This window comes from Pleurotus ostreatus (genome assembly GCF_014466165.1).
Source record: "Pleurotus ostreatus strain PC9 chromosome Unknown scaffold_7, whole genome shotgun sequence".
NCBI lineage: Eukaryota > Fungi > Basidiomycota > Agaricomycetes > Agaricales > Pleurotaceae > Pleurotus > Pleurotus ostreatus.
In genome coordinates, this window is record NW_023503162.1 from 1,931,333 (window position 1) to 1,949,281 (window position 17,949).

The 17,949-nt window shown below is 50.5% G+C and overlaps 6 protein-coding genes across 6 annotated transcripts; 3 read left to right on the plus strand and 3 right to left on the minus strand.

Annotated features, from left to right (window-relative positions):
* Window positions 1-262: 262 nt before the first annotated feature.
* On the plus strand, window positions 263-2,802 carry PC9H_009899 (uncharacterized protein; the record flags this gene model as incomplete). The annotated part of the gene is made up of 24 exons (XM_036779396.1): window positions 263-321; window positions 375-393; window positions 455-474; window positions 526-565; window positions 615-636; window positions 690-722; window positions 780-890; window positions 955-989; window positions 1,041-1,077; window positions 1,129-1,176; window positions 1,232-1,512; window positions 1,567-1,583; window positions 1,636-1,714; window positions 1,772-1,777; window positions 1,828-1,854; window positions 1,905-1,982; window positions 2,038-2,070; window positions 2,134-2,164; window positions 2,224-2,254; window positions 2,302-2,353; window positions 2,412-2,421; window positions 2,478-2,492; window positions 2,546-2,595; window positions 2,656-2,802. The coding sequence occupies 24 exons, from the start codon at window positions 263-265 to the stop codon at window positions 2,800-2,802; spliced, it is 1,281 nt and encodes a 426-aa protein (XP_036628785.1).
* Window positions 2,803-2,935: 133 nt separating this feature from the next.
* On the minus strand, window positions 2,936-4,098 carry PC9H_009900 (uncharacterized protein; the record flags this gene model as incomplete). The annotated part of the gene is made up of 2 exons (XM_036779397.1): window positions 2,936-3,313; window positions 3,364-4,098. 2 exons carry the CDS (start codon window positions 4,096-4,098, stop codon window positions 2,936-2,938), a joined length of 1,113 nt encoding a protein of 370 aa, XP_036628786.1.
* A 211-nt stretch (window positions 4,099-4,309) lies between these two features.
* On the plus strand, window positions 4,310-6,668 carry MEX67 (nuclear mRNA export, poly(A)+RNA binding protein; the record flags this gene model as incomplete). Its single annotated transcript, XM_036779398.1, has 9 exons — window positions 4,310-4,510; window positions 4,613-4,828; window positions 4,901-5,253; window positions 5,302-5,496; window positions 5,548-5,948; window positions 6,014-6,080; window positions 6,140-6,329; window positions 6,439-6,570; window positions 6,639-6,668. 9 exons carry the CDS (start codon window positions 4,310-4,312, stop codon window positions 6,666-6,668), a joined length of 1,785 nt encoding a protein of 594 aa, XP_036628787.1.
* A 1,410-nt stretch (window positions 6,669-8,078) lies between these two features.
* PC9H_009902 (uncharacterized protein) lies at window positions 8,079-11,166 on the plus strand (the record flags this gene model as incomplete). Its single annotated transcript, XM_036779399.1, has 8 exons — window positions 8,079-8,230; window positions 8,284-8,537; window positions 8,594-8,634; window positions 8,687-8,818; window positions 8,875-9,479; window positions 9,539-10,661; window positions 10,717-10,788; window positions 10,846-11,166. 8 exons carry the CDS (start codon window positions 8,079-8,081, stop codon window positions 11,164-11,166), a joined length of 2,700 nt encoding a protein of 899 aa, XP_036628788.1.
* A 187-nt stretch (window positions 11,167-11,353) lies between these two features.
* Window positions 11,354-15,412, minus strand: VAM6 (Vacuolar morphogenesis protein 6; the record flags this gene model as incomplete). The annotated part of the gene is made up of 16 exons (XM_036779400.1): window positions 11,354-11,420; window positions 11,476-11,532; window positions 11,587-11,937; window positions 11,998-12,100; window positions 12,153-12,239; window positions 12,294-12,501; window positions 12,561-12,702; window positions 12,752-12,822; window positions 12,880-13,214; window positions 13,269-14,207; window positions 14,259-14,339; window positions 14,393-14,678; window positions 14,731-14,993; window positions 15,051-15,170; window positions 15,222-15,287; window positions 15,340-15,412. The coding sequence occupies 16 exons, from the start codon at window positions 15,410-15,412 to the stop codon at window positions 11,354-11,356; spliced, it is 3,249 nt and encodes a 1,082-aa protein (XP_036628789.1).
* A 1,200-nt stretch (window positions 15,413-16,612) lies between these two features.
* Window positions 16,613-17,937, minus strand: PC9H_009904 (uncharacterized protein; the record flags this gene model as incomplete). The annotated part of the gene is made up of 6 exons (XM_036779401.1): window positions 16,613-16,995; window positions 17,062-17,138; window positions 17,192-17,257; window positions 17,333-17,439; window positions 17,546-17,815; window positions 17,887-17,937. 6 exons carry the CDS (start codon window positions 17,935-17,937, stop codon window positions 16,613-16,615), a joined length of 954 nt encoding a protein of 317 aa, XP_036628790.1.
* Between the last annotated feature and the right edge of the window lie 12 nt (window positions 17,938-17,949).

Here is a 17,949-nt window from a genome sequence, read left to right on the forward strand (position 1 = left end):
ACATGGACGAGTACTTGAAGGTGAGTTTAACCGCGGCCGATAGGGCGCCCTACTCCTCAGATAGGCGTGTAAACTTCAACCCTATCTAAATCGGCATTTATTTCCATAATTTGCATACCTCCGCTATATCTTTCTCACTATCAACGTTGGCGCGTGCCTTTGCCATGCGCTCCCAGCTTATCAATTTCACCTCTATTGAAGCTGTGAAGTATTAATATTGAAGCTGTCGTCGAAGAGAAAGAAGCTCTCATCTTCGTTCATCATGGCTACTCAAGCTAATTCTGTCGCGCACAAGACTGTCGTTAAAGTCGACCCCTTTATGTATGTCCTCGAGTTGCAATCTTGACCAGCGCCAAAAGTTAACATCACGATAGTCCTGCTGACCAGCAGAAGGTGACCATTTCCCACAGTGTTTTATTATACCCTGCGCTCATCGTAGGTTGGCATGGCGTAGGGCATTCATAATCGTTGGCAGTGAGTGTGATACAGCTTGTAGCCGAGACGAATTACTTACATTATTTCTAGTCCCGATATTCCCCCATACGCGACCGTAAAGCCGGGAGAGGTACGTAGGCGTTCATTGACCATATATCTTAGACCTAACCACCTTCTAGGTGTTCAAAGTGGAATGTGTCGGTGAGCATGCCGTCGTTTGCTTGCCAGGGGCAGCTTAGGAGATCGCGATGCAGACTGGACAGGGGCTCAGATCGGGAATAACGATAGTGCGTTGAAGTCTCTCCGCGCTTTAGGACTTTCCCCAGTGCTGAGCCTTCTCATAGACAGCGATGATATCAAGAATGTGGATTTAACAAAGATCCACAACCTCTCCGGACCCATCGCTGTTGAAGGCGCCGAACCTGGCGATTGCTTGGTAGTGGATATCCTTGATGGTATTATCCCTTCCGTTCTCTAAGATTTGCAATAACTGTACCGATGAGCATAAACACCTCGCAGTCGGACCTTTTGACAAGATGCCTTGGGGATATACAGTACGTCAACCTTTATGAAAACTTACGCAGTGTCTAACACATTCCACGAAGGGCATTTTCGAACTTGAGAACGGCGGTGGCTTGTTTGGTATGGCTTCTAAATCTGGATTGCTATGGTACAATTCTAATAGTTTTGTAGCAAAGGAATTCAACAGTCGTGCGTGCAAGGCCATCTGGGACTTCAAAGGTACGAACCAACGTTATGATCGTCTCCTCAAATTTAACACACCCCTACCTACCAGGTGTATACGCCACCTCTCGCCATATTCCTGGCGTTCGCTTCGCAGGCGTTTCGCACCCTGGTCTCATCGGAACCGCACCCTCCGCCGAATTGTTGGCAACATGGAACGAGCGAGAGTGCGGTTTGATCGCTGAGCACGCGAACTCTGTTCCTCCCGTAGCTTATGCTCCCAATCCTACTGGCACATATGTCGGTCAGGACCTCGACTCTGCCGTGCTGAAGAAGATCGGGGAAGAAGGTGCACGAACTGTCCCAGGACGCGAGCACGGTGGTAACTGTGATGTAAGTCTCATCATTTTACCCCCGTCAACGAATAGCCCTAATTATGTGTTATAGATTAAAAACCTCTCCAGGTAACGCTGTTTCCACCCTCAACAAGTGACCCTGTGTTTACCAGGGGGACAGGGGCTCTCGTTGTTACTTCCCTGTTTTCGTCAAGGGTGCAAATCTGTCAGTTGGCGATCTACATTTCTCCCAGGGCGATGTACGAGCTTCTCCGTTTATCTTCTTCTCGAAGCAACTAACAGTTGGTTGGCTTTAGGGAGAGGTGATGCTTTATCACGCTCACACTAGTCAACTACTAATTGTTTATCTCAGCTGAGTTTCTGTGGTGCCATAGAGATGGTGCGTCTAATGCCTGGTTCGGGCATGGGGCAATCGCTCACATCCCATAGGCTGGAGTAATCACCTTCAGCACCAGCATTATCAAGGGTGGAGTGGAGAAGTTCGCACTCAAGCAACCCATCTTCCTGGTGAGCATGCCTGCAAGTCTTTGTGCATTACCTGTTTGGTTAACGCATTAAACAGCCATCTCCCATTGACCCTCTATACTCCTCCAAGGTCAGAATGCAGCCTCTTAGACACCATAAGCTCCGTACTAATCCAATTCGGCCTTCAATGCAGCTCATCTTTGAGGGTATCAGCGTGGACCTTCGTGCGTATTTCCAACCTTTCACTCCTATTCCGACTGGACTATCTGAACTGTACTGAAAGACGGCGACGGAAAACAATACAACATGGATGCGTATGTACCCCCCTCTTCTCCATGAAGTCCTCTGAACTTTGGCACAGTACTGTGGCGTATAAGCAAGCAGCCCTGAACGCCATCGCATACCTGCAGAAGGTGAGCCCGAGGATTGAGAGGGATATCGTAGCCGCTGATCGCTGTCTACTTTCCTTAGCTGGGCTATAGTAAGTCTTATGCCGGTTCTGTGATCTCAAAGCTTGTTGACGTCGACACTTCGAAGCCCGCGAGCAGGCTTGTAAGTCATCCCTCACGTCAGCGACTCTTGGTTTACTCAGGTTTGTGTTTTAGATCTCCTTTTATCCGCCGCCCCCGTTGAAAGTCACGTCGGCGCTGTGGTTGTAAGCTCTAACTTTCGTTGACTTTGCCAATATGCCAACCATCCTATATTTCTCTCACAGGATTCGCCAAATGCTTGTGTCACTCTCGCAATTCCGACTGGCATTTTTGACTTTGTAATTACGGCTTTCCCCATGCAAGTGCTTAACATCTTTGCTGACGAAAGCATAGGACATCCTTCCCAAGGACGAGGGTCTCACAAAACATGACCTTGGTCAATGTGCGATTCGAAGCGATGGGGTACTGTAATCGGTCCGGAAATATAATTTCGACAATGATACAACGTTTTATAAGCGATACGCAAGCTGTACAAATGTTAAAATCACAACCATTTCTTTGAAGCTAAATATAGTAGGAGTGGGAACCCGCAGGCAGCAGCTGTGAAGGGAGCCCTATCCTGAGGTTCAGTACACCGAGGCTTTCTAGCTTGGAAAGCTTGTCGTCAAGCTCCATCGATTCACGAGGATCGCCTTCACTAAAGGTGACGATAAACTCTTGAAGAGAACCGTTTTGGCAGAGATCGAGGACAAAATCGAGAACCTCAGAGGATATGGGAACATAGTGCGGGGTGATTTGTATCCACCTGCTAAGGAACAATTCGAGGTGCTTGATCTTCGTCGGGCTATGCAATGAGCTCAGTGCGAGTAAGGCGGACGGATTATTCATTCGTTCCCCAATGAGACAGACGTTTTCCGCACTGATAGGAAGTCCACCTGAGAACTAAAAGTGTGCGGTTCAGCTAGTCCTTCTCGATCTGGGTATGAACCTACAGCCGTATCCACCACTAATGTCTTCAAAGACGCCGGCAACGACTCGCAGAATGCCATTTGACGATGCTTCCGACACTCTAAAACCTGCAAATTCGGCATTGTGATGACTTCGGGATGAAAGGGAAGGTTGTAGCAGGTTTGAATACGAAGGGCCTCCAGAGCGTTCATAGGGTATGGTAATGCGACTCGCCCATCCACTGCGCCTTCGAGAGAGACTTGTTTGAAGAATAAACCGCCTAGGCTTAAGGAGCGAAGTGTGTCGGCGGTCTCCCGTAGAAGCTTCAGCAGCCAAGGTGGGGTGTTGGCGGTCAATGCATAGGGGTCCCAAATGTGCAAGGCAGTGATCGATGAGCATCGGGGGATTCGTAGGCACCAATCGTCAGTCCAGGAGTACACGTCAGAATGTAGAGTGTTCAGCTTCGGGAGGGCTTCGATGAGTGATAGAAGTAGTTCCCTTTCCTCGTCGGATTTGGAATCAGCTTCCCCCATCACCATAGATGGCGATAATAACGTTAACTTTTGGACATGGGGGCGAAGGTGAGGTGCATGAAACATCAGAAGGCGGTATGCGCGTATCCGCGATGGACTGTCGAAGAGACGTAGATCGTGAAAGAGGAAGGGAATGCAGATTTCACGCCAAGCGCTGCACACAAGCGAGCATTTTTCAAGGGCCCCCCTGTAGCCTCTCAGTTCGCGGAGGATGAGGAAGATGAGCTCTGGCGGTAGTTCATACATGGTTGCGGAAGAGCCTGGAAGAGTCAGTGGACCGATACGGGACGCAGTGGCTGTGCTCGGGACCGTGAGAATGTCTGAGTCACCTTCCTGCTGTTGTCGCCACTCAGGTCACAGCGCAAAACAAAGCTCTTGAACCCGACCACCACAGCGACCTGTGGCACAACAGCGCCCTCGTTCTCGCTTGCAACCACCACAAAGCCCGTACTCGGCGATGTTCTCGACAGTCGCAGCGGCGCCTGGCGCTACAGTAGTTGCCTCCAGCGCATTGCGGAGCGCAGGCCTCATTGATCGCGACGCACGAATGAAAGACGCAACGGACAAACCTGGAGGACGAAAGGGTATATCAAAGATACGCTCGCACAGACCTCGACTTGTGGATTCATTGAAGGAGCAGCCATCGAGCAGCCGCACGGTAATTATTCCTCCTTCCGCGTAGGCAGGGCTTCATTGCACACCATTACCGTTGCCCTCCTCGGTACCATCGACAATTGACTTACACATCAATTCCGAGCAGCACCCTGCAAGATCGAATCCGATATCGATACGTGGAGCAGCCGACAGACCCACCATTGCTGGCCGTCTCCGACGTAACGCTGTATCATCATCATCTGCTGATTCACGACCCATCAAGGCGACTATCGTGCATCGCACTCAGACGAATGTTCTGGAGACTTGGAGGGAGTTCGTGAAGAAAAGATGGAATCCCGAAGCTCGGTTCCTCAACCTCGAGGTGAACACCAGCCAGATGTTTGGCTAGGCCTGCAAGTATGGTATAATGTATGGTTACTGACATTCTTCACAGTCTATGGGAGAGGACGAGTTACTGAAGAAGCATCATCTTTCACCACCTGGCTCGGGCGGTTCCGTTAGGGATGCCGCAGTCATCTTTAAGATGGCCTCGCAGCTGAAACCGGAAGTGCAAACAATATCTCTCGCCAACAACTACATAACCGGCGGAATGCTGGCAGCTATGCCCCGATACCTTCCACGGTTGGCCAATCTGTCGTTAGCGAATAACAAGATAAGGACGCCCAAAGACCTAGACTCTATCACGTCAAAGAAAGGGCGGTTGGAGTACCTACGCGAGTTGATATTGGTTGGCAATCCTGTGCGCGAGGAGGAGGTGAAGCTAGGGCAGTTAGACCGATACAGGACGTGAGTCGTTCTCTATATTTGGCGGGTTGATACTAATCGCTGCCCCAGTGAAATGACACGGCGATTCCCCTCGCTGGAGATTCTCGATTCCGAACCTGTCACACAAATAGGCTTTGACGTTCCACAACCATCTATGGCCAACACTGTGGTTCCGAAACCGTCTTCCACTACCTTCCCTGTTGAGATGCAACCATCGTTTATCACCGGCGTCGACGGCGCCATGGTCAGCAACTTTCTCATGCGGTGAGTATCCATCTCCGACGGGGCGTTCATTGTGCCTTAACCTCGCTCTAGTTTCTTTACAACTTTCGATAATCAACGAGGTACCCTCGTCAATGCATATCATTCCTCTTCGACATTCTCGTACTCAATCAACACGTCAATTCCTCAACGGGCGCGTATAGCTGGCTTACACACGTCTCGCGACCTGCCAAACCAACGAAAATTGGACTGGAAACCGTGGATACAGGGCGGGGAAGGAGGTTCTCGCAATCTAAGCCGAGGGTTCGTACTAGACAAACAGTACAACAGCCTCCACTTCGGTGGGGAAGCCGCCGTTAAATCGATGATAGCTCTTCCTGGCACAAAACATGACATTGGTGGACCTCCAGAGAAGTTCTGTGTAGATTCGTTCCCCGTTCCACACGGAGACTCTATAGGGTTATTGTTAGTTGTCCACGGCGAATTCGTCGAAGGTTCGTTATATTTGGCTAGTTTGTCTCGTTGGACTTGATAAGTTAACATCATGCGTTTGCTCTAGTCGGAGTGGATGGAATTCGGTCCTTCGATCGGTCATTTATCCTTGCTCCAGCACCAGAAGGCTCGGCGTAAGTATTCGGTATCTTGATGATGCTCCTCCACGTACTTATTGTCTTTTGGACTGTAGTGCAAAGACCCACGGTTGGGATGTTGTTATACTGTCCGACCAATGGATCGTCCGGCACTATTCGACATGTGATGCTTGGAAGCCTGGGCCGATGAAGGTGCAAGCTAGCGACCCAAAGGGGTCTACGCCAGCCGGTCAACAGCCAGCGTTGACACTTCCACCAGACCAACTTGCCTTGCTTCAGACGATTGTACGTCACTCTCCTTCAGATTTCCATATACGCTATCTTGTTGCTTACGTTCAATGTCATGTTGTGTGATCTCTCGTCCATGTCACTTGTACCGTGTCTCAATCAACAGCCGGAGTTCCAACAGCCTCTCGCGCTGCAAGTGTGTCAGCGGACTTCGCTGAACGTCAAGTTCGCGGTGGATTGCTTGACTGGGAATGGTTGGGATATTGAGAGGGCGGTGGCTAATTTCAACGAGGTCAAGGTGAGTAGTTTTTTGGGTTTGGCTCCGAATTTTAGAAACATGGATCTAATTTGCGGTGATTTTGGAAGGGTACGCTCGGCAGGGAGGCATTCCTGTAATACGCCCGCGTCTAACTCTACAACGATTCGTCGCGTTCTACTTTCTTATTATCTTCTCATTCTTTAGTATAGCAGCCCACATAGTTATTCGACACAGTCGTACAATGTACTATCAACGCGCTGGTCACCGAGCACCCCTCATCATCATAACACAACCAACAATGCAATCACTACAATTATTTTCTTTATTCATCAGACACAATATTATTACGTTGTCACGGCAGTCAGTGAGTCGGCGAGCTGTAGAATCGGAGGTATAGGAACTGCTTGGTGGGGCCAAATGGGCACTCTCCGTCGGTGTCGCACAGCGTATAGCCTCATCGGTCGAACAATCGTACGGTGAAATTTGCTTGCAGGGCACCCTTGTGTGATATTGCTACTTCGTCCAGTCACAGTCTCTCCGACGTCCTCGAGGCGATGCGGCGGTGCACTTTTGTGTATCCTCCGGTGATAATGTCCTGGATGGCGGATCCCGCGTGCGTGTTCAGTCCCATAGCGCACAAGTTTCCTCCATGGATTCTGTCAAACTCTGACAACTAAGTACTAGGTCTAAGTGCATCATATTGAGATAATTTCTTGCTTCGACGCTAAGTTAGCTGCTTCACGCACATGGCATAATATCTCAGAGTCGAATCGGACAGCATCCATACGAGGGTAACGGAATGGGATCCGGAAGGTTCTTCTACCTTCTATGTTTGCGTTCGTAGGCTCCTTCGAAGTGACCATATGCGTCAAGCCGAATGGACCTTTCGCAAGAAGACCTGAGCGCCCTCAGAATTCTGAACACAAGGTATTATTTTAAATTTGCGAGCCACGTGGTTGGTATTTGTATACAGAGACTGGCACCAAACACCGATGCTTCTTAATGGTTTGTTCCATTATTCTACCAGAAACAGGACACAGAATAACATAATATTACAGGAAATTCCAAATTCTCACCGCTTTCGAGAATAATTATCCGTGCATCTGGACGGGGATTTACCTGTTGGGGCGGATTCCCGGCATGAGGCCTAGGGCTGCCTCATCGCAGAGGCGCCTTTACGAGCCGGGGATATTCAATTTGAACGCACCTGCACCAGAATTTATTCAGGGAGGCTGGCATTCTCACTTCTGATGCCTCGTTGCAGTATTTTTCCGTACCGCCCCGCACGAGGATTCGAGTACATTAATGCTCGAGGGAGCGCTCACTGTATACGACGAACAATATCCCTCCTCTCACACGACGAATTCGAAATCACCTCAAAAGAAAACATATCAAATTCCGCGAAATCACCACCCGATCACACACGACTCTTCTAGCTTCCTATTTCCTGGCCTTATAACCTGAACCTTCTTTCCCCACACTTGTATCTCTCCTGTAGAACATCTCTAGTACCCTCCCTCGTATCACATCTCTCGACGATATCGACGATGGACCATCATCAACACTCCTTTGGACTGCACGAAGCTGCATTACGGGGCGACGCAGATGGCTTTCATAAGGCTCTTGAAATGGGGGCTAATATCAACGCGCTCGACGACTTGTGCCGTACAGTGCTGATGTGCGCTGTCGCTGGTGAAAGGTGTGTGACATATCCAAGTCCATTAACCCTCACTAATTCAAATACGCCCTCAGTTGGCAAGAAGTCGACGCGTCTGACGCGTCTTTTGTGACGCTCGGGCGTATGAAGGTCATTCAGACAATCATCGAACATCCCGACGTGTCGCTATACACTCTCAATGCCCCGCAGAGCGCGTTCAACGGCGTGACCCCTCTAGGTATGGCCTCGTGGCTTAACTCGCCTCAGGCGGTAGAATGTCTACTCGAAGGCAGTCGAGAGACAGTTTCCGTCAACGGCATGGACTCGCACGCCGCTACTCCTCTCATGTGTAAGCACTGGCACGCTCCTTGGTATAGATTCTTTGCCTGACAAACGTTCCTTCAGACGCTGCACGAGACGGCAACCAGGAGGTGACGCGAATTCTTGTAAGCTCGTGCTGTATATCCCTCGTAGCGCCATGCTTATTCCGTTGACTAGCTCTCTCATGGCGCTAGACCAGATTTCCGTGACAAAAATCACCGCACGTCCGTTCAGTTCTCCCTCTCTCACCCCTCAACGCTCTGGCAATGTGAACTAGCCCTTCGCCAACATAGGCTAAGAGAGAGTCGCGTAAGTAGACGTTATAGCCTCTTGCAAATGATCCCTCATCCTAACATGTACAATAGCACCCCGGTCGTTCACGTCTACTATCCGCCTCCGATCATCTGCTCTCACTAAGCGAACCATTTCTCTCCTCTTGTTCTCAGCAATCATCACCATCTGTCATTTCTACCAAGGACTCCCTCTTGCAACTCACACATTCTCTTGTTCAATGTATATCTGCATCAGACGCATCATCTGTACAAGCTTTACTGTTCCCATTATCTCCCTCTCTTTCAACACCTCCTTTCGTGAACTATCCTGACCGGGAAGGATGGAGCCCCATCCATCGTTGTGCAGCAGCCGAGCGATTGTCGATTGCCGTCCTCGATTCTCTCTATTGCGCAGGCGCCGACGTCTCCCTATTCACGACAAAGGAGCACTACACCCCCCTCCACTGTCTCGCCCACTTTGCCGGCCTCTCAGAAGAAGACCCGGACCCTTCCCTTACTCTTTACCAATTCACTATTCACCTCATCCGTGATCTCCAGGCCCCTCTTTCAGCACGCGATAAGAATGACGAAACTTGCATCCACATTGCTGCGGAGCATGGCTCATGCATCGACATCTTAATGGGCTTCTTGGAATGCGACACGACCGGCAGCATTCGCGAGTTTAGGAACTCTCGTGGGTAAGTACTAACCAAATACTGTGTTTCCTCAAGTTTCTTATGCTCACACGAATTATTAGGCTGACGGCATTAGAAGTTGCCAAACCGGAGTTCCGTGTAGCTTTTGGGGACGACTGTGACAGGCTGCGGTCCGTTTCATCCCTTTCAAACCGCACAGTTCGCGCGCTTCGGCCGACGGCATCTCTCACCTCGATCGTTTCGTTCTCGAATGAGAGGTCCTCGGTCCGCGACAATGAGCTCCTGGTTGCGGATGATGATATTGCCCTATCTTCGCACAAGCTGATCGCGCATTTACGATTTACCTGCCCCACCTTGCAGCATGCTCCCGATGCCAGCAGCGTCTCTGCCCTCTCCGAGGCTCTTGCCGAGTCCCAGGCCCTCGGTCAAGTTATCCTTCAGAATTATCGTGGCCGAGCGGATGACGCTATGAAAGACTTATATGAAGCTCGAATTGTGGTGGCTCGTATCGGCGCTATGCTTGATAAAGTCAGTGGTTCTGTAGACGGCGAACTCGCACAGCAGGGTCTACAGCCTATTCACGTCCTCGGTGGCCGTTTCCGCGATTCCCAAGACTCTCAGGCCACTGCCGTTGCGTCTGAAGACGGAGAACATGTGCAAGTTGTCTCCACTACGCTGTCGTCTCCGCAAACGTCTGGGCAATGTTCTCCCATGTCAACTACCGGCAAGCCCGTGGATGCGTGTTCCATTGCTATCCAAAACGCTTGCCTTGATCTCATCCGATCTGCGACAAAAGAGAGTCAGCAACGCTCGCCTTCATTCTTTCGCTCCTTGTCCGGCTCGCCCACTGTGCCTTCTGTTCGATTGGCTACTTTGGTAGACGAGGAAGAAGCTATCATTGGGAGTCAAGTGTGGGACCCATCTTCCATTGCTGCTGTCAAGTCTCATTGTACCGAGGAGAAGACCGCAAACATCTTCAAGCGGGCATGGAAACATTGGTTCAAGAAGAAAGACATCGAAACAATTAAAGTGTCTCGTCCTCCCTTCAAGCAACAATTGACAATCGACACGAAAGCTTGTCAGCTGACTCCTAGAGTTACCTCAGAGTCGGCCACAGACGAAGATGGACATATACATTCGCGCAATACGCCCTTACGTATGTCTCATGTCGTTCTTGACGCGTCAAGAAAGGACCTACATCAGATCGAGGAGATTCTCCTAGCGGTAAGTAATCCCCTGCCCCTGGAATATATTTGAAGCTCACTATCTTCATTAATAGGCCGAGCAGTTCCTGACTGCTGCCAACCATTCTATCAATAGGACCGCGCGGGTGATTGACAGAGCAATCAAAGTATGTGCCATTATAGCGTCCCTCCCACACACTCTTAACCATATTATCCTTTTGCAGAAACGCCAAACCGCTGTCGACGCATTACAAGCGTTATCTCTGGCAGGACACTCCCCAAATTACGTTCATTCAAATTCTTCCTCTTATCTTACGGCACCCACGCCGCCATCCTGTCTTTCATCTCCCAATTCCTCCTGTGTGTCACTAGCGGCAACTTTGACCGAAAACGACGACGAAGACGTACGCGCTATCCGCAGACTACTACTTCGAAAAATAGAAGCTAGCCTTGGCGGCTCCATAGACGAGATCAGCAAGGTTACTGCATGGCTCCCCCTGGTGAAGGAAGCAGTAGCTAGTGTCAAGCGAAGGACTTACTTGTGAACAATGGACGCGAACTGTCATTATTAGATGTAACATTATCTGTATGTATCAAGCTGTGAAAAGTAGATTAAGTAGTCATTTGTAAGACACCATAGACATTCATTGAACATTGCACGCAGATTTCCAAACCCAAAATGTACAAATTAATAAAGCAGATAGGGTAATAGTCGCAGAATAAACCAGAGTATCACCGTCTCAATGCCGATATCTTCTTGGAGAATGCATCACGACATTGGTAGTGAGTGACTTCTCCCCTGTTGCGCCGTTAAGGAGACCAGAAACAAGGGGTAAGTAATGGTGAACACTCACCGAGGAAGGTGGACTGCAATAACACTGTTTCCAATGCGTTTATGGCATTGAGGACATCTGGAATGAATGGTACGTTAATGTGATGAGAATAGCACCGTCGTCGAAACCTACATTCTACTGTCGGTAACCTTGACTCTCTTTGACTGCAGATGCATCAGTTGCCTGGACAAATGATCATTCCGAGCCTTGCTGATATTTCGAACAACTTGAGTGTCGAAAACGGGTGCGCGAAGCGTATCCTTCAGGAACCTCCCAACGTCCTGTGCCGTCACCAAGGGGGGGAGAAGCTGCAGAGTCTCCGCCGCGTCCAAACGCGGGCTCTGCCGTGCGATGAGGTCTAGGGCTGGCTGCAACAAGTCGTGCTCCCTGCTCAGCTGCGCCGTTGGGCGAAGATAAATGCGGAGTAGTGTGAGGAAAACGCCATCCGTTTCCGAGCCTGGTTTATACACACGCTTGCAATACCTGGAAATATATACTGTGAGAACCGAGCTAAGCAAACTCGGACTTGAAGGGCGTACGTACTCCTCTGCTTTGATATAATCGTGTAACTGATAGACATAAAGTCCCAGGGCCTGATCATGGCGTCCCATCCTGCCAAGGAGTATGGCGCGGGCCTCGTATAGGTCTAGCGGAACATGAGCATGATCTACACTGAAAAAAGTCCCGCGAAGGCCTACCCTCTGATGAGATCACGCCGTAAAACCAGTCTATCCGGAAATGATCGGTGGTGTCGATGAAGTGCAGGAGCTTTGAATACATTTCGTCTTGCAGCCCTAAAATCAGAACAACATTGGGATTTGTCGTACAACATAGACGACAGGAAAGCGTACTAGTGTCCTGCCGCTTCTTCGCTATCAAAGTCGTCCTAAGATACAACTCCGCTAGGCGGTCGTGGAATTGATGCGACTCTTCTTCGCGTTCTTCAATCAGATACTCGATGAAGCGTATGCAGACTAAAGGATCAATCTTTTCCAGATGGTCTGCAACATCTTTGCGGGGCAGCTCCACATCCTCAGAGGTGAAGATCTATGAGTAAACGTGGTACTTAACGGTGAATAGAAAGAAGAAAATCCGAGGAAACTGACGTCGAAGGCGAGGTCCCGATCCTGTTCAAATATCCAGCGTGAAGCAGCGAAGACATGTTCGATGTGCTCCGGCCCCAATTTCTGCAGATACGTGATAGAGGGGCCGAGCTTGTCCTGCATATCTTCCTCGTTCTCACTGAGCCTAGGCAGCGATCAGTCGCACATCGCCTAAACAGAGTGTGATAACGTACTGTCGCAGTAATGCTAATGCCTTCGCATGCATCTTCTTACCGTGGAATAAATCTATCAACTCCCTAAATTTCTGATGCTCGTCAGACACCATACGAAACAAAGAAGAAAAGAACGGGTAAACACCTACCCCTCGCGCGCGTAATTCCTCTTCAACCTCATCCACTTCACACCAGTTAGGCACGCGACACAAGGGACCTAACAAGCCCGGTCGAATCACGATGTAACTCTTAAACAGCGCCGTGTCGACTATCTGCGCGAAGCGAAGGAGCTGTTCTGGAGTCAAGGCTGACAGCGGCGCGTTAGGGAGAGCGTACAGCTCCTCGACCAGAACCTCCGATAGCCTGGGCGTATCATGCGACTGGTTAGCAGGCGTAATGCCTACACTTTCCAGCGCAGCGGTAACTTTGGGACGGTGATCAGAGAGGTAGCGAACAAGTGTCTCCACAGAGCGGCGGAAATCATCTGGAAATGGACGGTGTTAGTGGGTGGGGACACCATTTGAGCATGGGGCTTCACCATTCACGCTAGCCCGGGGTTTACTATTGATGGACGCCGTGTCGTCATCTTTGGCACTTTGTGGCATGAACGCCCCTAGGCCTGTCCTCAACCTCCCTCTTATGCTCCCGGAAGAGGGGATTGCAACTCGATCGAGCAGATCCTTGGCAGCATTGCTCATATCGGGGTCCTTATCTTCATCACTGACCACCGGTGAGCCCTTCGCCTGTTTAGAGGAATCCCGAGACTTGACCGAAGACGCGTCGTCGACTCGAGGCGGGCCGCCAAACAACTGTATCCAGCCCTCCTCGGGTACTGCTAACCTCCCAGCCACGCTTTCTGGGAATAACGCTACCACTTTGGCGGGGTTGATGTTCAACTCTGCGAATGTGTCTATGGCGGCGTCGTATTTGCCCTCTCGGAACAGCGTAACTGCATCCAAAGCACGGATCAGAGTGATGCGTTTAGGCTGCGTAGTACATGAATGCTGTAGAATTAAAAAATGTAGACGTAAAGTGCGCACCTTGTCAGGAAGCAAAGCATCGTCTACATTCTTCAGTAAGCCAAGGGCATCTCGATACTGCCCTGCTAACACCATCTCGTCGACCTGCTCTGCCCAAGGCCTCATGGTCAAGCCCCATAGCGTGCTCCCCTCGGCAGTCGCTGCAGCTCGGTCGACAGGTGTGGTTACAAAGAAAACAGGGGCCTTGGACGGTTGCAAGGAAGTCAGTAGCCTTACTGTGGCATTAGGTTGTGGTACACTGGTCGCCGGGGCAACGGACGTGGTCGAAGTGTCTGATGGAACGAAGGGGAAGGATAGAGATTGAGTGGGAGTAAGGGAGAGGGAGGAGTATATTTGTAGAGTCGTGGTAGTGCTCGTGGATGTAGCAGCCGGCGACGAACGAGGGTCCGCAACAGTACCTGCCGGAAGAACGGACAGAATATATGGCTTGATGAACGCTAGATAAATATTCAATATCTACCGTATGAGATTTGACGAGAAGAATTTACTAATGTCGTCAGGAGGGGCAGGCCAGAGAAGACTCGAAGGTCGTGACGGTTTGGAATCCGCACCGACTATGATTCCCTCATCTACATCCGCGCATTTAATGGATTTACTGCGACCAAGCAGGGAAAATACTGACTATCTTTGACAATAAGGGCTTCGTCATTGCCCAGAGCCACTGTCAGAGGCTTCGGCTTTGCACCTAGACCCAGAGTCATGTATCCAGTCAAGCCAGTGAGCGCACTCATCCCTAGACCGGTGGCAGCGACCACGGTACTAGCGGTGGGGTTGGGAATGTGTGTTATATCGGTTGCTGTGAGCGTGGGGATGGAGAATATGGCGTGTTCAGTAGGGGAGTAAGCGAAGGACAACGTCTCTGAGTTTAGGAAAGCGATTACACGGGGAGAATGAGGGAGCGGGGCTTCCTAAAGTATTGTCTAGCGAAATGGATGTCATTGGGGTAGGCAAAATACGCACCTTGACCTCCTGTGCCTCCCCGTCCCTCCAAGAGTACATGACCAGTTTCCTCCTACACCCGACGATCAGCTGCGTGACCATGACGGGTATCGTCTTCGTCTTAAGGTGCGCCGAGCTGAAGTCTGCGCCAGTTGGAGACTCCGCACCTGCCGGCACCGAATGTTCCACCGACGAATGGATGGCGAATGAAAACGCTGCCTTCGCTTTCACGAGAGGTGTCGGAGGCGATAGTGATGGTACGGGCAGCAGTGACACAGCCATGTCTGCCAATACGACCTATGAGAAAGCGTTTTCTAACCTTGGCATGCAACTGCACTCACCAGAGAGAACAACGAGAGAATTAACATCCTTGACAAAGCCAAGCTGGTCAATGGATCTGCGCGTCAACCCCTTCTTCACTTCAACCAGACTCGTCGAGACATCGCCGGCTGCACCCTGAACTGTGCATATATGTTACATAGCACATAGAAATCAACGAAATTCCCACTCACTGGTCGACTCGTCGAAAGAGTACACATGCAGGCTTCCAATGGACGTCCCAATGTATATCCGATCCCCTAGTCCACCAACGTGAGCAATATCCAGGCATCTGCAATCGTCGTGCCAGACCTTGTACAGTTACGGAGTCGACACGCTCTTTGAGGCCCTGTATCATGGGCACGGGTGTCGTAAACGGGGCCATGTCGTGATAGTTGTGGTGAGAGATGCAGTCTCAGCGGAATTCACGTCGAAGTGCGTAGTCGCCGACCTGCGACCTCGGTGAACATGATCGAGATGGACTGCTTCCGCCTCCTGGCCAACGCGATGTGATCACGTGTTGCATAGGGCCGCTGAAAAGATCCACTTCGACAATTTCGCGTATCACTTTTGTGCAAAGTAGCTCAATCCCAATGTAGCTTGCAGTCATTGAAAATGGTTCCAGAAAATGGTGTACAACTATGAACACATATAACTTGATGAATACAACCATACGCCGCCAAAGCAGTACGCCGTGCCAACGTGAAGACAACAAGATACTTTGGCTTGTGAAGATACCCCAATAGTGCAAAGAAGATAATGAAACAAAGTGGGTAATCCAATAAACCAATTCTATTTGCCAAGACCCACAACTCTACCAATTGGCGAGTCGCGTGCAATAGCAAAAAGAGAAGGGTTAAAGGAATCCCCTGACGACACAAGCCAGTAGTGCAGCAGCAAGGTCATCGCAGCCCCCGTGTTGCAAGCAGAGCACAGGGACTAGGGGCGGCAAAAATAAGATAACCAATGAATGGGGGCGGTGCCCCCATAATAGTGGTTAAACTATTAAGAACAGATACTACACTTGATCTAAGCCAAAAGGCCAGAGTGGTGGGATTCTGGATGTCGGAGCGTCGCTTTTAAGGGAGGGGAAGTGGCACAGACCACGACGTGATTTTGGGTGGTACGAGGAGGCGCAGCGGGGAAAGATAGGAGTTAGGCGCCGATCTTCGATCATGATCGACTGGCCTCGCTGACATCTCCGCCAGTGTTGAGGGCTGCGTACAGACCACGGCTGCGATGCGGTAAATGAAGTATGATAAGATCTACCTCCAGGAACTTGACCTTTTCGGTGCACATCTTCAGTTCTTCACGGCGAGCGGGGCTCGATGACGCGAATGGGACACAAACTAGCCTGCAGCGAGTATTCCCAATCCTAATATTGTTGTTGAAAGTACACAGAACACACACAACAGGAGAAATGTGTATATAAGTACGAAGGGAAAAAAGGTCACTGCATATACTACGCTGAGAGAACCATGGACGAGCAGAAGAACGAGTTGAAGTTTGTAATGCGTTGGAAGGAAATTAGGCAACACTCGAAATGGGAAAATGATAGAATGCAAAGAGGCTGAAGTCAAAGAAGTTAAAAGCCCGAGCCCATACTCCCCATACCTCCCATGCCCATTCCGCCCATCATACCTCCGCCCCGCCCCATGCCCATTCCCCGGCCTTGCCCCATCATCCCCCTCCCTCCGGCAAAGCCACCCATTGCATTCATCCCGCCCATGCCCATACCTCCCATGCCCATGCCACCCATCATCCCCACGCCACCCATGCCCATACCGTTCATCATCCCGCCCCGCATCATACCCCCGCCCATCATGCCCCCGCCCCGCATCCCACCCATCATATTCATGTTGTTATTTGGAATCTGGTTATGCCCACCCCGGAAGTTACCCCCACCGCGGCCAGACTGGGCTGGCATACCTGTGTGTTGCTGAACCCGGCCGTCGCGTGGAGGAGGTTCTACATCGACGAAAGAGAATATATGAGACAAGCCGAACGCAGATATCTTGGAGGTAGATAACGCACCTTTGGGTAATGTGCGGAAGGGGTTGCCTTGCGCCGCATTGGTTAGCGTAGCATTCGCCCTTCTATTCTGGAAATCACTGCGTAGACGTCAGCCATCAGTGTTTACCGACGGAACCGTCGTTCCACATACTTGTTGTCGAACCATGCCTTCAGCTTCTGTGCAGATTGTGGATCTCCGCATTCAACATAGGCGATCCTAAGCGAAGGAGATGATTAGGAGAGCGTATCTCAGAGCCTTGGCGTGGATCCAGCAACCCAAAGTGATCCTTACCCTTTACTCTTGCCGTTAACTTTGTGCTCAGAAAACGTGATGTCCTTGTGGTCAATCGTGACGCCCACGTTGAGCGCAACTTGCCGCAGATCTTCATCGGTCGTCCACTGCAAAGCAAACAAAAAATAAACGTTGGTAAGAAATACAGGACTCTTCTAAGACAAGACGAAAGGAAACACAACACATGTGGACTAGGCGACAAGATAAACGGACCCATTGCAAGTCTCCGATATACAGGGCATCATAGTCAGCAGTTCCGCTCTGCATCTGCGCGGCCATTCCTATGGCCTGTGCGTTGGTGTTGAAGGGGGTGGTGCCATTATGGCTCGCGGGGTTGGATTGTGACGCGCTGCTGCTCCTTGAAGCAGGGGCGGGGGTCGCGCCGTGGTCGGCTGAGTCGTCGTCCCTTGGTCGCTTATCGCCAACGTTGGGTTCGGCCGAGGTTGTCAGCGATTGCACAGGCTCGTTGGCCTGTTCTGCTTGCTGTAGAGTCCACCCAGCACGAACAAACGGTCAGTATAATATCCAAGCGCATATATACAGTCAATACGCACCTCTTGCTTCCACTCCTCCTCTCCGTAGATGTCAAAGTCGTCTTCTGGCATGTTTGTTGATTG